General features: G+C 32.2%; 1 protein-coding gene across 2 annotated transcripts; it reads right to left on the minus strand.

Annotated features, from left to right (window-relative positions):
• Positions 1-1,885: 1,885 nt before the first annotated feature.
• Positions 1,886-24,059, minus strand: LOC148625006 (uncharacterized). 2 transcript variants are annotated; one of them, XM_088568189.1, is made up of 17 exons: positions 23,835-24,058; positions 23,220-23,356; positions 21,546-21,676; positions 20,345-20,417; positions 19,707-19,775; positions 18,999-19,078; positions 17,986-18,079; positions 17,373-17,540; positions 16,761-16,838; positions 15,656-15,750; positions 14,997-15,086; positions 12,416-12,476; positions 11,858-11,965; positions 11,269-11,333; positions 6,173-6,244; positions 5,374-5,543; positions 1,886-2,234 (listed from the first exon to the last, which is right to left on the minus strand). In XM_088568189.1, the coding sequence occupies exons 1-17, from the start codon at positions 23,917-23,919 to the stop codon at positions 2,053-2,055; spliced, it is 1,758 nt and encodes a 585-aa protein (XP_088424315.1). In that variant the 5' UTR covers positions 23,920-24,058; the 3' UTR covers positions 1,886-2,052. The 2 variants fall into 2 exon arrangements, with proteins under 2 accessions (XP_088424315.1, XP_088424316.1); XM_088568190.1 differs by lacking the exon at positions 1,886-2,234 and adding an exon at positions 4,742-4,866 and having other exon boundaries at positions 23,835-24,059.
• Between the last annotated feature and the right edge of the window lie 1,951 nt (positions 24,060-26,010).

The raw sequence follows: 26,010 nt of genomic DNA on the forward strand, positions 1-26,010 counted from the left end.
GCACGTACGTAGTGATTAATAGGCTTTGCGTCTACATGAATCATCATTAATGCTCTGTCTAAGCACTTAAACGAAGTATTTTAAATTTGAAAAAAATCATATCTCTTATAATTGGAGTGGGAAATCCAAACAATCAATATCCGAAAAAAAATGTTTTCACTTATACACACTCTGCAATGTATTCTTGCACAATGTTACAACAATTGGAAAGTGATTCTAACGGGAAGATTCACACACACACAATTCAGACAAATCAAAACTGTCGGGTTAAGGTTCAACTAATGTTAATATCTATCTTGTTAAATTGTTTTCATTCCCCCATTTAAAGTTTTTATTAAATATAACTCTGAAACTTCCTATATACAAACCAGCGTGTCTTTAAACATAAAGGCACATGCCAAATTTTAGAAAATATCTTAAAACTTCTCCATTTCACAAACAACAAAAGTATAAACAACATATTTTTAAATAGATTTACAGCGTTCAAAATTCAGATTTAAAGACTGAGATTCAGTGTCAAGAAAAATACCAAATGAATATTTGTAAAATATTAAAGTTTCATTAAAGTTCTGTTATAATTTTCAATCAGTGCCCACTTCCCCTGCACTAGATGATTAGGTTACAGAATGTCTGCATCTCCAAACGAAACTATGTCCTGGTAATGTTTTAGATTTACTTTACAGAGTAATCAAGGGAACCAAGGTTATAGCGGTTATCAAAAGAATGCAATCCAGGGACAAAGACCAGACATGGAAAACAGACATACACAACAAAGAACATAAAATAACTAAAATCATACATACAAAGTAACAAAAGCAAACGAGCAACTCGGACTCCACTAAAAACTGGGAGCATGGACCAGGTGCACCGGTAGGGTAAGCGTCCTCTGCTTTTCTAGAAACACCCGCCGCGTTGCTCATAATAAGTCAAGTCCGTGGTAGACAAACGAGGAAAGGAAAACTATGACCCGTTGAATAAATCAGTTTTCATGGTGCAGATGGATACACCACAACGATCCACGAGTTCATGATGACGACCACAAAACTTCTGTAGTGATGACTTCAATCTTGTAGCAACATAACCCTGTTCCAGAAGCCTATTTGTTAGAGTTCTAGCGCGATACAAAAAGTCTGCGTAGTTTCGGCAAGCTCTGGCATAACGTATGAGTTGTGATATGAACACTCCATACGCAGGTGCTGAAGGGATGTTGCCACAAATGAAAGGAAATTGGACAGTTTTGAATGAAAAATCATCACGTTTGTCGTAAAGTTTGGTCAATAGTTTTTCTTTACCATCGATTTCTAAGTGTTGGTCAAGATATGAGGCTGACTTCTCAGTGTCTGTAGTATCCTTTATCTCAAGTTCTTTTGGGTAGATGCGATGTATCAAATCCCCGAAATTAGGATTGCTTAAAGATAATACGTCATCTATATAGCGGAAACTGAGATTGAAGGATCTAGCCAAACGGTATTCTTTCTTTCTGATCAGATCACTATAAAGTCAGCCTCATAAGAGTGAATTAATAGGTCAGCAAGTAAAGGAGCACAATTTGTTTCCATTGGAATGCCGACCGTTTGTTAAAAAAACACGTCCACCACACTGGACAAATATGTTGTCGATTAAAAATTGCAGCATTTTGTAAACATTTATCAAAGTTTCAGGGATTTTTTAAACACTTTATTGAAAAAAGTGAATGAAAATAGTTTGTCTAGTAATGTCCTAGATTTTGACATAGCGGAACCTGAAATATATCAATGCTTACTGTACCTAACATAGGTACGCTCGCAATATCTTTGTCTTAGTTACTTTAATTTTGAAGAGTTTTGCTTAATAATATTTTCATGAACCACATTGATTTGGCATATAATCTAAGAAGTATACCCTGTTTTCAACAAAATTAGCATTTACTTGGAGAGGGCATTGTACAATATGACATCAAAAAGAAATGAAATAATCTCATAGACTATCACAATGACCTCAATCAGAGATCAAATGACACAACGATACAGATATATCTGATTTTCTAGTAGTTTAAATCATTTATTTCGCGAACTAAAAGAGCAAAATCAAAAATGGAATGTAAATCGTAAACTGACAGTAGGACAAAGTCCATATTCCATTTGATGCTCGATTAGATTTTATCCAGTCTTCCACAATATCCTCTAAAATGCTTAAAGGAACAGCGCCTCTTCGAAGAATGACATCATGAAACTCCCTGATATTGAATTTTTTACCTGCAAATCATAAAATAGAAAACAAAAAGGAAGAAAAAAAAAACACTGGATCAAAATATAGCAAAACTTGGTTGCTCAATGAAATACAATGTCGGTTGTCAACACACTTATTTATATCTCAAAGAAATTTTATAGTTTATCTTTCTTAAAGTACAAAGTTGAATAAACCAAAATGTTTGAAACATTGGTTGGTTTGTGTATCGTAGACATCATTCACATGAATTAATAAAAATCAAAAGAATATATTCCAAGTATAAAGACTGTACAGGGAAAATTGACACACACAACACGAAACATGAAATACTAGTAACCTAAATAGCACGTACTAACAAAAGTCAATGAGTAACATAGACCAGGTACACCGGTAGGTTAAGCGTCCTCAGTTTCCCTAGAAACACTCGCCAAGGTTATCATAAAATGTCACGTCCCGGGGTATATGAAGGAGAAAGGAAAACTATGACATGGTAAACAAATCGGTTCTCATGGTGCAGATTGATACTCCATCACGTTCCACTAGGTCATGATGACGACCATAAAACTTTTGTAGTGATCAACTAATAGCAAGATAACCCTATCCCATAAGCCTTTTTGTAAGAAGTCTAGCGCGGTACAAAACCTGAAGGAAGAATATGTCAGCGAGTAGCGAGCACAATATGTTTTCCATAGGAATGTTGGACATCTGTTGAAAAATACGTCGACCACAGTGGACAAATAGGATTGTCAATTATGAAAATCAGCACTTTGACAACATATTCTTTAGTATATTTAGAAGATAATTTGGAATCTTGTTTTCGGCGTGTGTTTCTAGAAAAGCAGAGGACGCTTACACTACCGGTGCACCTGGTCCATGCTCCCAGTTTTTAGTGGAGTCCGAGTTGCTCATTTGCTTTTGTTATTTTGTATGTATGATTTTTAGTTATTTTATGTTCTTTGTTGTGTATGTCTGTTTTCCGTGTCTGGTCTTTGTCCCTGGATTACATTCTTTTGATTACCGCTATAACTAACCTTCGTTCCCCTGATTACTCTTAAAAAGTATGAAGTACTAAATACCATGATGTACCGTATTTTTTGTGGAGTAACAGCGATGTATAATGCTTTTGAGTTTTTATTTCAACTGAGTATTGGGAATATTAGTATAAAGGGTTGAAAAATCAAAGGTTTTGATGCTATTATATTCCGATAATAATCTAGCATTGAGAGATTTCAGGATCACCATTGAACAGATACCACTGCGTGAGTAACAAATGTCGCGGTAAGACTGAAGACCCTCTTTGCTAGCTGTAAGTACGAAAAATAATAGCTTTGGAAGAGGCTTGGTAATACATTGTGCAGATTCAGCTATGAAGCCTTGTTGCATGGACGGAAGATCGTAATCACCCACTTTAGTAGCAAGACAAAAAGGAGGATAGAACGGATTTATGGTTTTCCACTATCTTGGAGGATGTGGTAGTAGTATAGTTCTTATTATGTACTGCTTTTAATTTATACATCTACTTCTGATAATAAACATTGTATGTAATGTGTTATGTACAGTAGACAATATTTTGGCTACATCAAGATCTTTGAAAACTGATGTAGCATTGACACTATTTGGATTGTGTGTTTTGTCCAGAACTGTCAGGTGGTTTAGCTTGAAGTCCTCCATCTTGAGGTCCTGCAATACCGTTTTGTAGTTAACAATTTTGGATGCAATAGGTAAGGTAAAGGAATAACTGTATGATATAATCGGCATGGATTTGTCTTAGAAATACGGCGAAACTTTGTTCTGTACGGTTTTATGATGGAGGATGTTTGCAAAATTAATGGCATCTATACCTATGTTGACGGAAGTGGGAGAAATAATTGTTTTTCTTCATCTTGACTTTAACACGAACTGGTTTAAATAGTCTGTGATGACCAATATCCAGAATCTGTATAATGATAACGTAAGCTCAGAAACTGGAGTTTTCAGGCTTGCTTTGTAAAAATAATAAAGTAAAGAGGGAGATTTAGAGTTGAGTGCGAATGAGATGAAGTCCAAGATGTTTTTGTATGAATTACTTGGTTACAAAATCCACGAACATTGGGTATATTTTATTTTGCTGAACACTTGTATCCCTTCAGAATTCGTCTAAACCAATGGCTTTTGCAATATTTGCAAAACTCGCTGTTTGACACCAAGGTCTTTTTTTAGTTAGAGCAATCATATTTATCACCAAAACAAAAATTCAAAAATGTCACACCAAGTTGAGTTTCAATTGGTCAGAAATCTTCAAAGGGGTGAACGTATTAAAAATAATAACACGAAAATAGCAACAACAACAAAAACATGTTGAAAAAGCGCAATAACTCCAACAGGGGTCAACATTTTGCAATGAATAGGTTTTATACAGTTAAACATTTTTACTTCATGTCTAAATCTAATGTTTTTTTTTAAATTATTGAAATAAAAAAAAATAATAATAATAATAAAAAAAAAAAAACAAAACAAAACAAAAAAAACTTGGTGTTTCATCTATGTAATTGATTTTTACTAACAGTGGGAATGTCTGTCGACAGACCAAAATCCAAATATTTGTTCCTAGCAGGATCTTTTAATGAACATTAATAAGTCGGGTTCAAATTTGGTATGTACTTTCAGTGGAACAGATATCTAGAAATAATAACAACAATATAATAACAACAAAAAACACGTTCTAAATTTGTATTTCATGTGCAAAACCCTTTATGATAATGCAGTTAACATTTGTTAGCTAACTCTTATAATTTGCACGTTAATAACAAAAAACTGAAGAGCATAAGAAGTTTTAGTTTGTTTAGACCCCCATGGTATATTTCAGTAACGGCGGATTTGTTTTTAAAAATATCACACGGGGTAAACTGATGCGATATAAATAGTCAGCCTATGATACAAAACGATAAAATAGTGTTCATTTTTTGTATTCATGTCTTACATTTTTTTGCACAATATCCTAAAAAAAAACAAATCAACTAAATTATATTTGATTCGGCCTAGTAGAATCATAGGAAAAGACGACGACAATCGTGGATGTCAAGTAATTGCAAACACTTGGTCCTTTGGGTCAGATGATGCTGTATAATCTGAAGATATGCAGTTTTATTTAGGACAACATTCTGAAGTGATTATTGGAATTCTTACCTAGTTTTTGCGACGCTTGTTGGTACAGCTCTTTAATTTTCATTTCTCCAATCTTATATGCTGATGCCCTACCTGGCCATGTTATCGCCATATCTACCTCGTTGGCAATTAATTGAATATCACTTCCTGTGTAATTTTGCATATATTCTATGCTCTGCTCTCTCGTCCATCTGAAGGAATTTCGAGTTTTTGTATCACAATAACAACATTTTATTTGGCCAAGACAAAGTAGTAAAAACAGAATCGGCAAATTAATGTTTAATTTAAATACAAGAAAAGTTATGACGAAATTTCAAGGAAAATATCCATTTCATTTCATTTTCTGGTTTTTGTTTGTGGGTAATTAAAATATATCAAATTCAGTTGCATATTCACCGACGGTGGTCTACGTATCTACTTCATAAAGCTTACAACTGCTCTCAATTTTATATTTAGTTTTTCTTCTGTCGTCTATTATTTGTTAGGTAAGTCTGAACAAATTGATGATGATTTTTCTTATGAGATTATTTTCGCTTTTTCAGAAACTATTACAGAATTTCAATCAAATTGAAAGCTAGTAAGAACTTGATGAGTAAGATTAACTTATTCATTGAATGGAACGCATTGTCGTAATACCTCAAACAAATAGGTAAGATACCATTGGCTCGTTACCTCAGGACACCATCGTCACTTCAAACTAATACAGGTAAGGAAAAAACATACTTGACGATGATTAACATTTTACGGGTAAACAGACATATAAGATCATTGAATTACTATGAGCCTTTTATAATAAATGATTTCTATACTTGTCTCTTACCCAAATGCATGTATTCCAGTATCAACTACAAGTCTACAAGCTCTTAAAATTTCTGATATTAGCCGACCAAGCCTACAAGAAATTATTCATATATTATATACAAGTAACGCGACGACACGGAAAACTAATTACGCAGAAAGAACATTAATCATTCAGTAGTAATATAAACAAACATCCATGTCAAACTGTTTCGTATCGTTTCTCATCCTAAAAACCATTTCTGTGTGTTATTTCGTTATTTGCCCTTGTCTCTTTTCTTACTAAAACAGAAATTTTATAAATAAAATTGAAGTAAATGGTCCATTCAATGCGGCTAACTCATATGCTTATAACATTTTTTTTTATTTCTGCTAGAATCTTGGTTCCCTTGATTACTCTTTCAAATAGAGTTCAATGAATTGCCCTTAAGTTCAATTATCTACTTTATATGTCCTATGAAAATATTTCTTCATAACGATCAGCCTTCCTTTAAAATATCATCAAAGTCGCTGGAGCGGTTGAGAAGAAGTGGCACATATGATCTTTAAACATATTTAAAAAAAACCACTTAAGTTGGATTTTCTCCATTTTGATTACGGTGGCAGTAACTATATTCCTTTATACACATTTTGATATGATGCCCAACCTTCCTATAAAATTTCATCAAAATCCCTTGAGTGGTTTAGGAGTTGCGTTCACGAGAAATGTGGACAGACAGACAGACGGGTGATTCCTATATAACCAGCAAAGCTTTGTGTGCGGGGGTACAAATGAAAACTTGGAACCCCCCCCCTTTACAAACTTGCTGGACTGCTCCACCCCTGTGATGACAGTAAAAATAAAAATATCAGCACTAGTTAGTCCGCACTATGGCTTTTTAAATAACACTATAACAATAAAGTTGAAAATGATAGCACTTTCCGTATATCCTTCATCCTTCATTTCGTACATTATAAAGCTAGAACATAGTTGCTTCTAGAAGATAATTCGACTGTCTTTGTGGTAATAAACCACTAAAATCCCCAAAAAATATTTCGTAACACAGTGTTAGCCAATCATATGCACGATATGAGTGACGCTGACAGTCAGCTGACTGTTTGTATACCTGGTTTAAGTTTTCGTGCTAACATATATACTCAATACTGATAGACCCGTTTTGCAATCGTATGTGTAATACTCGACTGACTGATGTGTTTCTTAACGTCCTTGGCTGTCGTTTGGGGTCTCTCACAGAGGGTGTAAAGCATTAAAGCGTTTACACAATCCCCGGGAACAGTCAAACCCATACATATATACATAACTTTAAAAATAACCATTGCACTAGATCCCAAACTACATTTTATGGTAATGAAATCACTGCACTTTAATAATCCACAAAAGTTTCAAGAAAAATAGCATTTTAATCCAAATCTATAAATTCAATGAACAGCACTTAATCCAAAGAAGTTTCAATGTAAATAACACTTAAATTGCATTGAAAATCATTGCACTTACAATCCCGAATTGTAATTTCAATCAAACTCAACGCACTAAATCCACAGCTATAACACAAATGAAAATTTTTATTAACATGATACTTAATCCCAAACTATGAAAACCAGTGCAGTTAATCAGGAACACTATAATTCCAATGGAAATCCTTCACAATAAAACACTTAATTCACTTTTAAGCCTACTCCTACTAAAAATTGAATAAAATAAACTCATAGCACTTGCTCCTTAACTATAGTATGAATCACATACTTTCCATTAAAAGGACACCTTGGTAGGCCTATTCCAGTTTTATGAAGGAGGAAATGAATATTAATTGGGTCTCATTTTATAATAATATAAACCGGTAAGACTTCTGACAATGTAGTTACGATAAAATAAATACTTAAATATACTATTCTAAATCATGGTTTTCAATCTTGTCAACAAAATATAATTTATTAAATTTGAACTCCCCTTACCAATGAAAAATAGAATAGCCCAGGTAGCTGCTTCAGATTTAAATAACCAGGAGCTAGCTTTGAAAAGATTCGTAGGTGAGTATCCATCAACTCTTTCAATAGCAACTGGTTAGTTTAAATGTAGCAATAGCTTTGTCAATCCTTTGTATTGTTCAGCAGATTGGTAACAAAAGTGCATAGTTGTTATAGATTACATGAAGTAACATGTATTAAAACTTTTCTTACATTTTTGTGTAAAAAATCAAGGCAGTAAAGTTGGTGCCATTTTTCCAACATTTTGTATCTTTAGGAGAAAAACGCAAGCAAGCAATAATTTATTTCATTTGCATTTCGTCAGTACTGGCTCTTCAGAGACAGCAAAATAAATAATAAAATTAGTTTGTGATGATATATTGTACTATAAATGTGTAAACGTTTGGACCATTAATGGGTCCACACAATGTCAGTACAGGTATTTTTTAGTTTTGTGTTGTTTGAATTTTTCCTTCTCAAATGATCGTCAAATTGCAAAAAATCGGGATAAATTTAATTGATCGAAGATATGAAACTGCACTGATATAATAAAAACACACACCTCTGTAGGATTCTGTCAGAATTAACTTCTATACTCAAATGACCAGGTAACCGTAACACAATGATGTCTACATTGTAATTTCCTCCCCCCCCCCGCAAAAAAAACCAAAACATCTACACAGTGTATGTTATACAGTTAAATCTTTGTACTCTACAAAAATATTTAAAAAAAAGGAAAATCCCATAACCCAGTAAAATATATCCTGTATGACAGCTTCATTAGACTCCTTTTGGATTTGAAAAGTTGAGCAACCAACTTATACTAATATATAGTGAAATTATCAAACGACACAAAGTGCCTATGGACATGCATTGACAACACAGAACAGTGCCAAATTATTATGTTACAGTATTTGTTTATAAATCGAATGAAAACTCAATCAATTTTTATTAAAATATGTGGCAGAGTTTTCAAGTTATTGTGTGTAGTGTGAACAAAGACAGGGTTTTTTAACTTTCATCTTTAAAATCATGCATTATACTTATTATTTTTTTTAATTTATTTAAATGATATACAAAGAAATGAAACACACGTAACCATCAATGTGATTGAAAGAAAGAGTAAACACCCCTATTACTATTATAATAGACTCTATTTTGATGCGGCACTCAATAGCTGAATTTGAAAAATTGGAATATTCTAATATGCAGGTGTCCGAAGGACTATAGTTAGATTTATATTTAACAAATCTAGTATCTCTCTCTAAATCGTACATCACACGAAATATTAGAAGATATAGAACTAAAATATATATAAAATATGTATTAAATATAAATACTCAACTTTCTTAAAAGATATTTCCACAGCGTGTACAACCCCTATTAAAGAGCTTCCAATAGAGATGGACAGGGGTACTTCGGGGTCACAACTTATCATTCAATGAAAACAAATGTTGACTAATGTGTGTTAATAGTACACAGATGCATAACATTGAAAACGTGTCAACTAAAAGGTAAATTATTCACATTGAAATCATGTTTGACTAAGGTTTTGAAAAGCAGTTATAAAAAAAATATAGAGGTCACCTATTTATACCCCTTTTACTTTCATAAGCTCTCTTCTAAATATTGCTTAACATTTAGTGAGGGTACTGCGGGGTACACACATTTCATCCATATTTTAAATTGCTACTGTGATTATTATATAAGGTTTGACCTACTTTTAAAAGTTTCATGAAAACGCACATATGGTTTTCATGAACAAATAATAGCCAAGGACGTTAAGAAATCCCTTAGTCGGTCATGATCATATACAACAAATGACTGCAAAGAATTGAATATATGTTCTTAGCACGAAAACGACAATTACACCAAGTATAGGAACAGTCAGTTGATCGTCAGCGTCACCCATATCGTGCGTTTGATTGGTTAACACTGCGTTACAAAAGATTTTGGGGGACTTTTGTGGTTTATATTCACTAAGACTGTCAAGTTATATCATCGAAGCTACGTTGTGTCAGCTGTTTAATGAACGAAATGAAGGGTGTAACGGATATACAGAAAGTGCTATCGCTTTCAACTTTATTGCTGTAGTGTTATTTAATTATCTTTGTAAAATATTTTTTATATAAAATTTCTACCAGAAGACAAGTTTTCACATCAATGGCAAATTTTGAGTCTTTCGACTTAATTTAGTCGAGCTATCATGCATGCGCTGGTCTTCATCTATTATGAAAACTCGAATTGCTTCATGCCCTTTGATAAGACAAGCGTCTTTCATTATAGTTATAAAACTAAGAATAGTACGCCTAAATTAAGTATTAGTAATAAAATTATAACTTGAGCTCATTACCAGACATAACCGACAAAAACCGTAACTCTTTCAATACAGGACATAACACGAACGAATTGTTTGGTGGTTAAAGTTAAAAAATAGATGTAACCCCTAGCGGTACCTGATACATGTTCGAAGGTTTTGATAAATTCATTCTACCTTGAGATAATTGTTTGTGTTCGTATCCTTTTACTTGAATCCAGTATTTTTTGCTCTTCTATTCATTTATTTCAGTGGTTTTAATGTAAGCTTAATCATGACATCCCAGCATTTCTATAGTAGAATACCAACTCGGTAAGGGCTGACTTATGCGAGTAAACAGTATGAACAAATGAGATAAACGAGTTTAAGAAGCAGTAGTGTTTTTATTTTTAAGGTCTTTTTGTATTTTGTTTCCTTTTTGTTTTTTGTTTGATTTATTTTGTATTCCGGACTGTTCCGTTGATTCTATGGTGTATCTACTACAGTGATAAGCCTAAGCTGCCTGCATCACGTACCATTAAAGAAAAATAAGTACAAAACGAAACATATAAACCACCGGGAATAGTCGTTAATACCAATATAATCATTATGCTTTCTAGCTGATCATCTTTAACTCATCGTAAAAGGTCCCACAGTGTTGTAATCATCACCAAACTTACTCATCGTAAAAGGCCTAACCGTGATGTAATCATCATCAAACTTACTCATCGTAAATGGTTCAACTGTAATAAAATCATTTTCAAACTTACTTTTCGCAAATGATTACATCATAATGTACTCATTATATTTCTTCATCGTAAGAATTCCCGCCGTGATGCAATCAATATTTAACTTACTCATCGTAAATAGTAGGATACAGTCCAAGATCTTTGCCAAGATGTTCAGCATACAAAGCCCATCCCTGAAATTTGCAGGATCACACAAGTTACGACCTATGAAACACCGACTCGTTATTACTAGTACTACATTTAATAAGCCTCGCGATGCTGGATTTGCCTTCCTATTTTGATTTTACTTTGGTTTTAGGTACTTTTTGAAATTATTTTGGGTGTCGTTCTGCTTTTGTATTTCGTTGTAGGTCCTCTGATGGCAGGTTACTTACTGAAATGCGAGTATGACACTCCGAAAGTTGCAATATTTATATTAGATCGGTATTTCTATATTATGAAATATCACCCCAATGTTATCCATCAGTTATGTTAGACATATTTAGATGGACTTAAAATATTAGATGTACATATATAAAAGATGCCAAACAGAACACCTTTCCAATGTGTGTAACACATACCTAGTGTCATAATATTATTAAACGATGCTACATCAATGAGTTGAAATGTACTTATAGCTTTCTCAAACGCCATGTTTTCTTTAAAATGTCAAAGAAATGCAAGGTACAGTCACGGTAGAAAACTAAATTTATTATACCTCAATATATGCTGTGTAAGTTGGATAACGAAATGGAATGATGTAATTTCCAGAAAGTATAACGTTTCTTCTGTATGCTGGAATTCTATCCCAGTTCACATATGATTGCTAAAACAAACGTCATGTCATAAATTAAAGCAATACTTCTACTACTACTACTGTTACTACCACTACTTTCAACACATATTATTATATAATATTACTAATATATTATATCATAAAACATAATTGCCATCAACTTCCTGTCCTTGCGAAAACCTGTCATTACACTCTGCAATCATACAGCATTGTATTTGAAACTGTTGACTGTAAACAAATCTTTCACTACCACAAAAATGAAACGAACCAATTCTAATATGAAGAAGACAATTTTAAATCTTCGCATTCAATATTAGAATTATATTTCTTCTTTTTAGATTATACTTTAATGTTCTAGCCCAGAGGAAGTTTTCTATTGGTTATCGAAAACTTAAGGCATATAAGATGATGTAAGGTCTCATAAAGTTAAAAAGGGTGTTACTATTTATAAAGAAAATTCAAACAAATATATATAATAACCTGAAAATGATGTCCAGGGTTAGCTTCATGAAGAACTAAGGGTTTAGTGATAAGGGCAGACCTACAATAAATACAACAGTTCAGAAATGAAAGTTTATTTTAAGGATGAAGACGACCTAGTGTAAGTGACATAACTCTTGCAAATCATTGGAACGTTTGTATTCAGCATTTAACATCAATCTCATGTAAGCATGAACGTAACTTGGACTGATTCCATTCCGTTTCAAATAAATGCTTGAGAGGCTTTGGTGAAGTTGAATATGATACAAACATTTCACTGATTTCAAGAGTTATTTCCCTTACTCTAGGTCTACCTCCTTAAGTGGCGAGCTAAGAGAGTATTTAATTCAATAGTTTTTCATCCTGCAAATAATTCTTGATGCAATAAAAATGTGACTGTACCCAGCTTAAAAATATCTGATTTAGTATCCGGTTTATATTTTGTAAAGTGTTTGATTACTTCGCCGACAAAACTTTTGTTGTAGTTTAACATGGAAACCTTAGTTTAAAATGGAACCAAATGTGAACCAAATTCTGTCCAGTTAGGGAAAAAAACATTTTATTACATTTTTCTAAATGTAAAAGGCCGTGAGGTCTTCAATTTTGAAACGAATGAAAGTTTTAAGTAGGTCAATGAGTGCCAAGGCTACATCGGTTTTCAAAGACCCCGATGTAGCAAAAACATTGTCTACTATACATGGCAAAGATGTTGTACATATAGACAAAGCTCAAAACAACATTGTTTTTGTCTGCAAAACGTTTTACATCCAATGTAATAAACAATCAGAGGTAGACGTAGAAAATAATAGCAGTGATAAGACCTATACTGCTACCACACTCTCCAAAGAAGAGATTGTGGAAAACCATAAATCTTTGCAATCCTCTTTTTGTCTCTCTACCAAGGACGATGATTGTGATTTACCGTCTATGTACTGGATTCCTAAACTCCACAAGAATCCATACAAACAACGTTTCATAGCTGGATCTGCAAAATGTACCACCAAACCTCTTTCAAAACTTTTAACTTCTATACTCACAACTGTCAAAGAGGGTCTACAGTCCTACCACAATACTTGTTACTCCCGTAGTGATATTAATTCAATGTGGATCCTGAAAAATTCGAAAGATCTTTTGGAGGCAATCAATTCAAGACTATTATCTGAATATAATAGCATTAAAACCTATGATTTTTAAACACTGTATACTTCTATTCCCCATACTCAGTTAAAATCCCGACTTAAAACATTATACGTCGTTGTTTTTTCGAAAAAAGATGGTATACCTAGATACAAATATATAGTTCTTGGTAGAGATTCTTCATAATTTGTAAGAAATAATTCCAAATCATCATCTAGATATACAGAGGAAGATGTTTACAAAATGTTGGAATTTTTAATCGACAACATATTTGTCCAGTGTGGTGGACGTGTACTTGCTGACCTATTCGTTCACTCTTATGAGTCTGACTTTATAGCTGATCTGATCCGAAAGAAAGAATATCGTTTGGCTAGATCCTTTAATCTCAGTTTCCGCTATATAGATGACGTATTATCTTTAAACAATCCTAATTTCAGGGATTTGATACATCGCATCTACCCAAAAAAACTTGAGATAAAGGATACTACAGACACTGTGAAGTCAGCCTCATATCTTGACCTACACTTAGAAATCGATGGTAAAGGAAAACTACTGACCAAACTTTACGACAAACGTGAAGACTTTTCGTTCAAAATTGTCAACTTTCCTTTCATCTGTGACAACATCCCTTCATCACCTGCATGTGGAGTGTTCATATCACAACTCATACGTTATGCCAGAGCTTGCCGAAACTATTTTGTATCCCGCGCCAGAGCTCTAACAAGTAGGCTTCTGGAACAGGGTTATGTTGCTACAAGATTGAAGTCATCACTACAGAAGTTTTATGGTGGTCATCATGAACTCATGGATCGTTATGGTGTATCCATCTGCACCATGAAAACTGATTTATTCAATGGGTCATAGTTTTCCTTTCCTCGTTTGTCCCTACCGGTGCACTTGGTACATGCTCTTAGTTTTAGTGAAGTCCGAGTTGCTCATTTGCTTTTGTTACTTTGTATGTATGATTTTAATTACTTTATGTTCTTTGTTGTGTGTGTCTGTTTTCCATGTCTGGTTTTTGTTCCTGGATAGCATTCTTTTGATTACCGCCATAACCTTGGTTCCCTTGATTACTCTTTCTAATAATTCTTTAGTGGCTGTGCTAAAAATTTCAGCAAATAACAGAACCGGAAACTGGTATGTACGAATAAAACCCTTCTTAATTTTAATATTAAAATAAGGTCCAGATCGTAATATTTGTTATAACTTTATGATTATTCGGATAACTTATATTTCAAGCACTAGGAAATCGGTGACCACTTCCGAAATTAATTGAATTCGGGCATATCTACGTAAAGTCCTTATCAATCAAATGTAAACATTCATTTTATTCAAGAAAAGCGACTTTCAAAACTGAATAAAACACTGAATTTATACAATGAATTAATATGAAGCAGATGCCATGTTATCACTTTGGAACATTTTGGTACAGGAGTTTACATACCTGTTAAGTCTTGGATTTGTGTTGATATAGAAAGCATTTTTACCATACGATGCTAATGTAAGGTCTTTATCATTGTTAACAGTAACCAGCCTGTGCAAAATAGATATATTTGAAATTAAAAACAGGAACAAAAGAAAAAATTATTGATTTACGATTCATAAAATTCTGTGTCGTTTGTGGTTTTTCTAACAAATTAATTCAACTCATTTTATATCATATCTTGTAAGCAAATATATTTTGACTTGTTTTCTTGAGGCTAGTTTAAGTAGCTTGAATATAATGTTTAATTACTGCTCTTTTTTTTACTGCGCTTGATTTTACTTATGTACATTTTGCATGACAAGGAACAAAGATTTTAATATTGTCGGACAGTCTGATCACGATTGCCCTTTTCGGAATCAACGTCTATTATTTTTGTCGGTAAACTGTTATTTTTTCGTGTCCTTATCATGGCAGGTTTATTATCAGGGATGCTTAAGACCATTCCTTTTATTGGCAAGCATATTGAAAAAACAGAAACGCAAAACATGCTCATAATGTTTCGCCCTGAGAGTTAAGAAAATGTTAAGTGTGAATAATCAATACAAGAAAGTTTAACAAAAAAGAACGCATGCAAACCCTTAATCTGAATAAACCATATTAACACTATTGACACTTACTGAATTGGAGGTCTCTCAAATCTATAAAATGCTTTTTCTAACACTTGTTCATCTACTTGTTTCAATATATCATTTATCTTTTCAACTTGTTGATCCTATAAATAAAAGAAATTCGCTACAACGATTAAAATATTTGAATTATTCATTGAATATGAATCATTCGTGTTCATGTTGCTTAATGTCACTTTACATTGTAGTACTTACTTACAGGTAGTAAAAGCATGTGAATGGTGTACACATGTAAATATCCTTAAAGAGCAATAAATCGATGAATCTATAGTTAATGTCATACAACTCATGGTAATTAGACATGGTCAAACCAGTTTAAGTGTGTGTTTATACATTATAAAAATTGTTATAATTCGTACCACATTTTTTTGGTATGACATTATACTTATTGATGTAAATTTCGTGGTCAGATGTATTAATCTCAAAGCCGATTATACAAGAAGATTTCGCGTTGGGATTATTTTCGCAGATATTTCGTGACAGTGAATGTATAGCAAATATTATCACAACGGGAAAATTCTTTGGTTTAATTTGTTTGGGAAGTTAATATGGCTGACCAAAAAAATTGCATACATGCAAAAAAAATATTTTTTGTACCTGTCGTATGTATTTCATTGCAGTATTCAGTCATGAGTAAATATACAAGATTGCAAATAAAAGTATTAATGAAAATAAATATTGCCTCCGACGAGTGGACGGAATGATATGCCTTAAACAAATAATTAATACAGAGTTTTGAATGCGAGATGGTATCAAAACATTTTATATCATATGAACACATGTGTAAACAAAGGTGGCTTACCCTATCAGCGCACGTGGTCCATACTCTAAGTAGTTAGTACAACTTAAGTTTCTGTGTGTATTCTTAAAATCAATTTATCTTATTCGAGGTGTTTTTTTTTTCTATTTCCTTTATCTAGTCATTGTTCTCGGATTATTTTACATACTGTTACTCGAACTAGGTATGGTCGGTTTGCTTTTACTTCAACAATAACAGTATGGTCGGTTTGCTTTTACTTCAACAATAACAGTATGGTCGGTTTGCTTTTACTTCAACAATAACAGTTATCTTAATAATAACATAGTGATTACCTACGCTTGATACTAAAGTTTGTTCTTGGACATGTTTTATAAAGGTTTTTAAATCTGTCTTGAAGTTAAGCGACCACATTATCTATAAAACAGTAAAATCAAAATCAATTTATGAATACACCAATGCAACGTATGTTACACACCAGGAAATATAAAGACACAAGTCTCCTTAAAGTCCTCATATAATTAAGGTCTGACCAATGAATTAATATGATTAATGCAACAGACTACATTCGAGCATCGCACTAATACATTTTTCTTACGTTTTCAAAATCATTGAAAAAAAGGACGATAGCTGAAAGGGGCGACATACGATAGGTAAAAAGGTTGTCCATTTTTAATTTTTTAGAATAATTCAGCGATTCGGATCTGGATACTGTAAATAATTCTTTTCTTACGTTTTCTTTGTCTTTGAATTCTAAATTTTAATAAATAAAGGCTTTTCTCACTTAAATTTCACTTCCCCGACCCATTTCTGCGAGCCTGTCTGATACCTATTCCGGTTCGACTAAACTTATATCATGATGTAACTCTCTTTCGGTATTATGTGATCAAATCGTTACTTGTTGGTAACAAATCAGACAACAAATAATTTGACTTAAGTATAATTTTTTACTTCTGTAATTTCATTTGCAATTCTTTCAACTTCGTCCAGGCCAATAACATGAGCCTCATCAGGTGATATGGGAAGGGTAGTGTGGAACCTTAAACAAGCTTTGTAGTATCCAATACCATTTGGCATGGAATAAACCCCGGGATATTTTCTTGTCGCTGGAATATATTCCTGAAAATAAAATATTTAATCAGTTCGGGTAAAAATATACCATTTCATATACATTTGAATGATGATAGATAATTAGATCACACACAAAAAACATAGATGTTGAAATCTACATCTGCAACAGCTTAAATATATCCGTTAATTAAAAACTATTAAGAAATCAGAAAACAAATTGTCAACTAGCTGGATATAGGATTTAACTGTTGTAATAATTTATTTCAAAGGATCCAATTTTAATTATTTGAAATTGGCACTTGTATACGTAATTCTCAACTTTTACATTACGAAACACATTTTTCTGACACTCGTTTTTTTACAATACAATTATTGATTCAACATTTCAAGAAAGCTTGGAAACAGTGTCTGTTGAAAATATGCAACAACCTATGACTGAAATTTGTATTTAAAATCGATGTTTTCTTAGTTAAGATCATAAAAAAAAACTCACATTCTTTAAGAAAGACCTCAATTCTCTGAACGCTTCATATGACAATTTTAACTGACGCATGAATGCAGAATCTCTGACAGCCGGAGGTGTAAGACTAAAACAAAAGAATCAGTTCGTTAGATAATATTCAGGAAATTAAGTTAGTATTTATATAGAATGTCTTACTTTGCCCACGGCATATAAGGCTTAACATGCACACTTGGAATTTCTAATTTAAGTGAACACTTAAAATGTTTAACCTCTACAAGTCCCCTTTAAACGCCCCTAACTAAAGTTTATAAGCCCATCATGCTTAATTGTTTTCTGATAAAACTTCACACTTAAACAATTATGTTTCGCACAGAATTACACGAATAAAGATCCGTGTTTAATGCTAGAAAAAATTAATAATATCTAGAATATATGGTTGCTACCTTATTCGGGCTTATTACATGACTCTAAACACCAAAGACCTCTATTGGCCACATAATTTGGGTATTTTTGAAAACTTTCTTAAAGCTGATTTCTAGGTAGTAGTAGTATAGTAAAATGGTCACAAACACTAAATATAAGATGTTTTAACGGGATTATTCCAGAAATAGCACTATGCATTAAGTAACTTTTACAAAACTTTAACTTTTAACATTATAATTTTTAAGATTGTTTTTATGTGGAACGGAAGTGGCCACACATTTGTTGACTCAAGATATTTTCACTTGTGTTGTAATATACACAAAATTTATAAAGCAGGAGAGTCACCACGCATGTGGACATTGTTAAAAGCGTGAAAAAACGCACAAAATTTGTGCCTTTCTAACAGATTTTCCCAATATCGGCCATTTTGAAGGGCATATATGGCTGTGTATGTTGAAATTATTACCATAAACCAATAAAATCAACTATAAAACACATTAAAGAGCTGGAGAAACAATATAAAAGTTTCGTTATGCAGACTTCGTTTTTGAGGCAAAATTTTGCCCTTACCGAACCAACTTCTTTAATGAAACAGCAAGTTTTGATAACAGTTTACTAACCTACTGTTATCCAACAAGTTAAAATTTGGACCTTTGAAATAACCTAACATTTCTTTGAGAAAGGCTTCCCTCGTTGTACGCTAAAAAAAGACATACACATCATGAGTTATTTAACAAAATATCAACAGGAAACCTAAAAATAAAAGAGTTTTCGTGTTATGGTATTAGTTAACATGATATAAAAAGCTTTTGGTTCATATAGAGGTTATTGTTTGCCGTATGATTTTGATGAAGATCTCGAGACTTTTATTTTATTAACCCCGACTATAACACATCTATCTACTTATTGAAAATATAATACATTGTTTCACAAATTGCATGAATAGATCGGCTTCTGTGTGGTGATGTCTCATCTTGATTTTCAGTGGTGGAAAATGAAAAGCTTCAAATTACGAAAGCCGTTTGTCAGTTTTGTTGATTTTGTTTTTAAAAAAAAAACCAAATAATTTACGAATACTCTAAATTTATAGTATACACACATGATTGGCGTTGATGTTTGTTCCGACAACGAAATAAATCTTTTGGTAAATTAATTGATAATACATATCGTATGTGGTAGTCACCTTGTTGTCATTTATATCAAATAAACGCCTGCAAACCAGTATGTTTATTGGTGCACATGATTAAAAAAAATTCCGCAAACTTCACAAATTTATTCAACTGTAAAATTATAATTTTGAAATAGTGTTTGGTTTTTTTTAAACTCACCATACTTGAAATGTAGTTGGTCCTTTTTAGCTTAATTGCCTTCCTCATTAGTGAAATTTTTTCATATATCTGAAGGGGAAAAACAAAAATGTCTTTTTTGTTGTTTTCAACAGAAAGTAATGCATGCAATAAAATAACGTTTCATCGTTAATTTTAAACTATGTTCATGTTCTGTTTGGTTGTCTTGGAATTTTGATTGCTAAAACTAACACTCTACGATTGTATCCATCAAAATAATGACTTCTTTTTAACCATACATATTTTCTTCTGATTCGTATACTATAGACCTTACACCAAACATACTATATATTTATTTTCAAAAAGAAAATTTCCTTCCTCTCCTATAAAAATAAAGTATTTTTTTACCTTCCATTATAAGTTGTAACAGTTATTGTATTATGTAGAGGAATTATTATGAAGAATTCCTTTAAACAGTACTGTACGTGTATTTATTTACTAGTTGTATTAATTTCTCAATTCCCATGTAGCTGTACAAGACCGAAATATTTTATGTAGTAAAAATGATAAACTTTTCTTTGTGTTTTTGAACTAACTTTAAAATGAGTTTATTTTGAGCAGTCATTTTTGCAATAGTGTAAAAACTTTGATGGAAATAAAGCATACAATAAGGTACTTACATCAATAGAAACATGCTCCAAGTCTATCATACGTAAACCTTCTAAGTAGTTTATAGGATTGATGGCACCATACCTAGAAGTTAATTATAATTAGGAAGTTTTCGATCTAAGAATCGTGAAAATTGGTGCAAAAATAAATTTTTTATATATATTTTTTTTTTTAAATTCAGATAGTTTAATTCTAATGTAAAGTATCTTCAGGTATATTATTGATTGCATGGGCAACGGGTTTTCTTTTGGAGACTTCCAGTATTAGTATTAGGTAAAAGCACTAATATAATGTGTTTAATTTTGGTTCCCTTGATTACTCTTTGCAAAATTAGATGTATCTCTTTTTAAAGAGTTAGTCAGACGTTCGTCTCGAGTGTTGGAAAAGGAGGGTGTGGGTTCGAACCACGATAGAGTATTATCAAGACTTTCACGTTGGTAGTCGGTTATTGCTTTTCCGCCACTCGGCAGCATATCGATGACGAATCGGAATTATTTTTCATGCGCCACATCTAAATCTGGTCTGGGATGTCACATTATTACATAGCATAGTCATTTCAGTTTAATCAAACGTTCTCGCCCTATTTCGCATGAAATATCAGTCACAGGACATCAAACTGCGACAATCAATCAATCAATCAATTCCTTTAAATGAATAGAGCTTTCTATTGTTATTGTTTTCGCTGCATGGATTATATGAAACCATTGTCATATTTGAACGTTTTGTAGTTTTATCTTTCGACCCATAAATCAACACCAGCATGATGCTTAAAAAACTATTTCAAATATATGAAGACAACTTCTTTAAAACAATAGCAATGTAATTATTTGTAGCCCGGTGTGAGAGGAACGCAATCAAAAAAATATTTACCCTCTTGAGATTATCAAAGGGGGCACAGAGTTAAAAACAAAGCTGTCCTTAAATGTATTTTATGTAGGTTATGTCTGACCTTTATATACAAAATATACAACTCTGTATTCCTTTGAATAAAACATTACATGTTTGCAGCTAACGGAAACATTTGTTTTGAAGTAAAATGTACGTGGGAAAACGTAGTTTAAAGTGTTTATGGGTGCAGTGTTTTAAGTGACGAAGCAATACTTTTTGAAAAAAAATGTTCTTAACATAAAGTATTTCATTTATGTATTCTTGTTTTCAGTCAGTTTATAAATTAGCAAATGCCGATGAGAGTTTAACAAATGGCATACTCACAATATCCATTTATGGCCTTTCACCAATGTTCTAACAAAATGTCGCAGTAATTTGAAATCAATTCTGCTTTCTGTGGAAAGTAGTTTTGGATTTATCTTGTTTATTTCCAAAAGCAACTCCTTATTTAGGGTCTGAAAATAAAGCCAATTGACATTTTTTTTTAAAAAGTTGATCTAATCGTCTCTTTTCTTTTCTCTCCGTTCAGTGCAGGGTTCACCCTCCAGCATCGTCACACTTTAAGTACCGGTCCGCATAAAATTCATACACTACCAATGATAAAGTGATTCATGGCGTAAGAAAATCCACCAAACAAACGAGTTCAAGTTTAAGTTTAAAAGAAGCATAAACATCTTAGGTGCCTAGTAAAAACTTGGGTACGATAGTTTAAGTAATTGTTAATGAATACGAATAGCTTAAGGGGTTTATTTGTTTATACCCGTTTCCGGTCCTTTTATTTACTGATACTTTAAGGTTGCCAACTTCAAGGACTTACTTGGCATATTTGTTAAAAAAGATGACCATATCCAGACAAGAACAAATTACGAATTTTTACAGAATTATTGATGTCACAAATTATAGTTCGAAATAAGGAAATAATGACGTATGGTATGGACCAAATGCTTTAATAATTCAATTACTTTGTCAACAGAAGCATTCAGCTATATAGCAGTAGATACGTATTCATTGACAGTAGTGGTAATTACGACAATGAGACAACCGAGGTATCATTTTATGTAAACCAGCATTGTATCCATCGGTCAGTCTCGATCAGTAGGACAGGAAATGTACTAGACACAACATTAACGATTAACATCAGTAATAAATCAGTGCAGAACATATACACATCGAGATTCCGTTCGTATGACAGAATAAATAAATCAAATTTATAGTGTGATTAGCATTTGTATTAACAGTGATGGAGCAATGCACTTTCTCGTGGAATTCAAAATACATCGAAATATTTGTTCAGCTACTTGTACACGTTGTCATTTTGTGGAATGCTGTGTGTGGGTAATGCAGAAATTAAGATAGAAAGACAACTATTGAATATCTTTGTCATTGTAGATGACATATGGCATATGCAAGAAAGAAAAAAATGATACAATACACGTGTTTTGGGTGTTTCAGTTTGAATATCATAATGATATTTATTGATTTGCTGAACATTAAAAATTTTAAATTTAAGTAAATAAATAATTGATTGCATGTTTATTTTAAGATGCATTTAAAGAAACTATAAGGACGAGAAGTAGTACTAAATGTGTATATATATATATAAGGAAGAAACAATTGTCAGAACGCAAAGGAACTACACAAACTTCACCGAAAACCACCAAATTGCTTTTTGGAGGTCGAATTTGGTAAAAATAAGATTTATGACAATTGTGACAAGGAAAAGTATTTAAATACAATTAGCTATGTTTCGGAGAAAGTCAACATACGACACTATAACTGCTACTCTTTAAAATCAATATGGCCTAATACAGGAACAGGATCTTCGAGTTTTTCACGGACTTTTAGACACAGAATTACGAAGAAATAAGCAGTTCATGAAGTCATAATCAATAGTAGTCATAAAACTAAAACTTTTAAAGTCAAATAACCAAACTTATGCAAAGAAAATAGAAACAGAAAAGGCAAATAATATTTATAACCAATAAAAAAAAGACTCACCTTTCTCTGCTTAAATGAGCGTAAAGTCAAAGATTCTCTTTGAGTTTTAAAACTTTCTAGATCTACTAATCGAAGATATTCTTCTTTAATATGATCATAGAGTTGTTGCTCCAATTCTCGCAGTCTACGTTCCATGACTGACAGAAAACAAATAAAATTCAATCACAAAACTGAATGAAGAAAAATCAAAAAGTAGGCAAGTAAATGTCTACTATTTGAATGTAAGTGCAATTAAATTTTGATGCAATATTATTGGAATTTTAGATATTTAATTATTTTCATGTTATCATTTTGAATCCTTGCATCGTCTTACAAAATGACTGCCTTTTTCTAAAACCTTTGCCGACTTTCATTTTGAATAATTTGTTTCCAAATCAAACTTTGTAACTTTTACTCCAAAGTGTAATCCTTTGTATATTTAAAAAAAATCAATAATAAAATAAAGGCGAATTCGCTTTCATATTTTACTTTTTTTTATGAAAAGTAAAAAACAAAACAAAACAAACAACAGAAATTATTTTTAGAAAATTAATGAATTTAATTTAATTTCAGGATCAATAAAGCAAAAAACTAAAACGTAATAAACATTGAATTAACAATTAATTAATAACATACCATTTCCAGATGCATTAACTCCATGGTAGTAAGACAAAACACTTATGATTATTACTGATGTCAAAAGAGTCATCGTGCACCTCATTATTACGTCTCACAAGAAAACCCTATCCATAGTTTATACGATATCTCCCAATGTCGTATTACGCGTAATAAAATTGTTATTCAGAATGAACAAGGTTTTGGCTTCTCTTCCGCGAGAACGCATGAATTAGCATCGTTCATCATTTTAAAGATACCAACGTCATAACAAACAATAGCAACAAGTGAAAGATGATTACAACCGTACATTATTTATAATTCATATGCATCTGTTTTGAATTAAGCATAAATAATAACTTATTAGTTTATCACTTTTGGCATTTAACACTTTCGTAACAATTCTAGGATCCTAAATTGATAATAAGACATCTTAAACAGGTCAAAAAGGTCACATTAGCAAGTAAATACATATGAATTGTTGAGCGTATGAAGGTTAAATTTATTCTTTATCAAAATTGCCATTTGTTATCTGGACTCCCCTCTTTGATTATTATTTTTGACTACTGTCTAAAAATTGTCAGCTCCGTAATTCTGTGATTTTCTTTCACTTTTTCTGTTTGGTTCAGACTTTATGGTGGAGGTCATCTTTTGAAATTCAAAATCAATACTTTAAAAAGTTGTGAAAATTGGTTTGATAGCTTTCCGTAAAAGTGATTGTGAAATTTCGAATGATTGACTAGAATCTGAATCTATCATTTTATTTCATATTCAGAAGAAGTATGCCCTTAAATGAGCGTGCATTTGGTAATATTAGACACGATCTCGATTGACGGAATCATTGCATGGATGTATGGTACTCCAATTGTGCCTCATATCTTTACCGAATATTGCAATTCAATGAGAACGAAATTTAAAACATGATAAAGGAGACGACATACGATATTGCCGATGTATTCATTCCTATTTGCTAACATTCCATTGGCTTCCGTATTCGATGATTACATCTTTCTGCTTTTCTAAATTATAAGCCTTTTAACAGGGCTATTTCAGATCTAGATTTATAACATTAACGTGATGGTGACCATCTCAACGTTGACGACAAATTTGTTCCATCTTCTCTCTTTTACAATGCATGACAAGGCTACTTAGCAAGTGCTCCAAGAAAAGTAGATGACGCTTGCCTTGCATGCATCATTATTCGAAGTCACAAGTCGTTGCTGTTCAGTGATTTATAACGTTCTCTTCTAAGTTTTGTATGTTGTTAAGTTTCTATCTGTTAAGTTATGTCTTTGTCCCCACTAGAATTCCGTTTTTTTTTATGTATTTGTCATTGACTTTGATTGCCGTTGGTACAACAACAGTTCAGAAAAAAAATTATTTGCAATATTGTTTCATTGTAAAAAAAATATCATGCACATTTAAAAATGATATGATTGACGTCATGATAATGTAACTTATGCAAAACAAGTGACTACTTAGCGCTGCAATAGAATGCACTGTAAATACATGATTTTCTCCACAATCAGTTGTACAGTACAGGTTTTTATTGCATTATTTTCCTCATGACAAATAATTTATAAATGAATAAAAAGAGTTTTTTTCGTAATATGAGGCTAAAACAAAACGATGTTTATTTACCATATATATCATTTCTTATAATCACTAGAGAGATTCGTACTGAAAATCCTTTGTTTAGGGTTTTTTTTCGAACGACCTACGATAAGATCATATTTTTTACCAGCTGCCTCAAGTAAGTTAGTCATGTTTTCAATCGTACTCAGACGTTGTATATGTTCTGTACTGCGAAACAATATATAGTTTGTATTGAAGAAATGTCCCCTGGAGGTAATATATATCGTATTCCCAAAAAGAATCACAATAAATGGGATTCTACACTACAGTTGCACTAAATTTCACTTTCAAAGTTGACTCAACCTACACAACAACAAAAATACCACTCATATTTATATTGTAAAATTCCAGTATGTTGTTAATGTGTTTTAGGATTAACCTCTAATCAGCGGCATTAAAACAAAATACACATAGAAATATCCTGATAAAATTAAATTTAACCATTAAGTACTCAACACCAAAAATAGTCAACGGTAAACAAGGATGGGTATCTATTATGTGAATAAAATCACATTTTTGTTTTCATATTAGAACAAGTTATTCTTCCATGAATGTTTTCTGA

This window comes from Perna viridis, chromosome 2 (genome assembly GCF_037379345.1).
Source record: "Perna viridis isolate PV_CMFRI_1.1 ecotype Kerala chromosome 2, ASM3737934v1, whole genome shotgun sequence".
Lineage (NCBI taxonomy): Eukaryota > Metazoa > Mollusca > Bivalvia > Mytilida > Mytilidae > Perna > Perna viridis.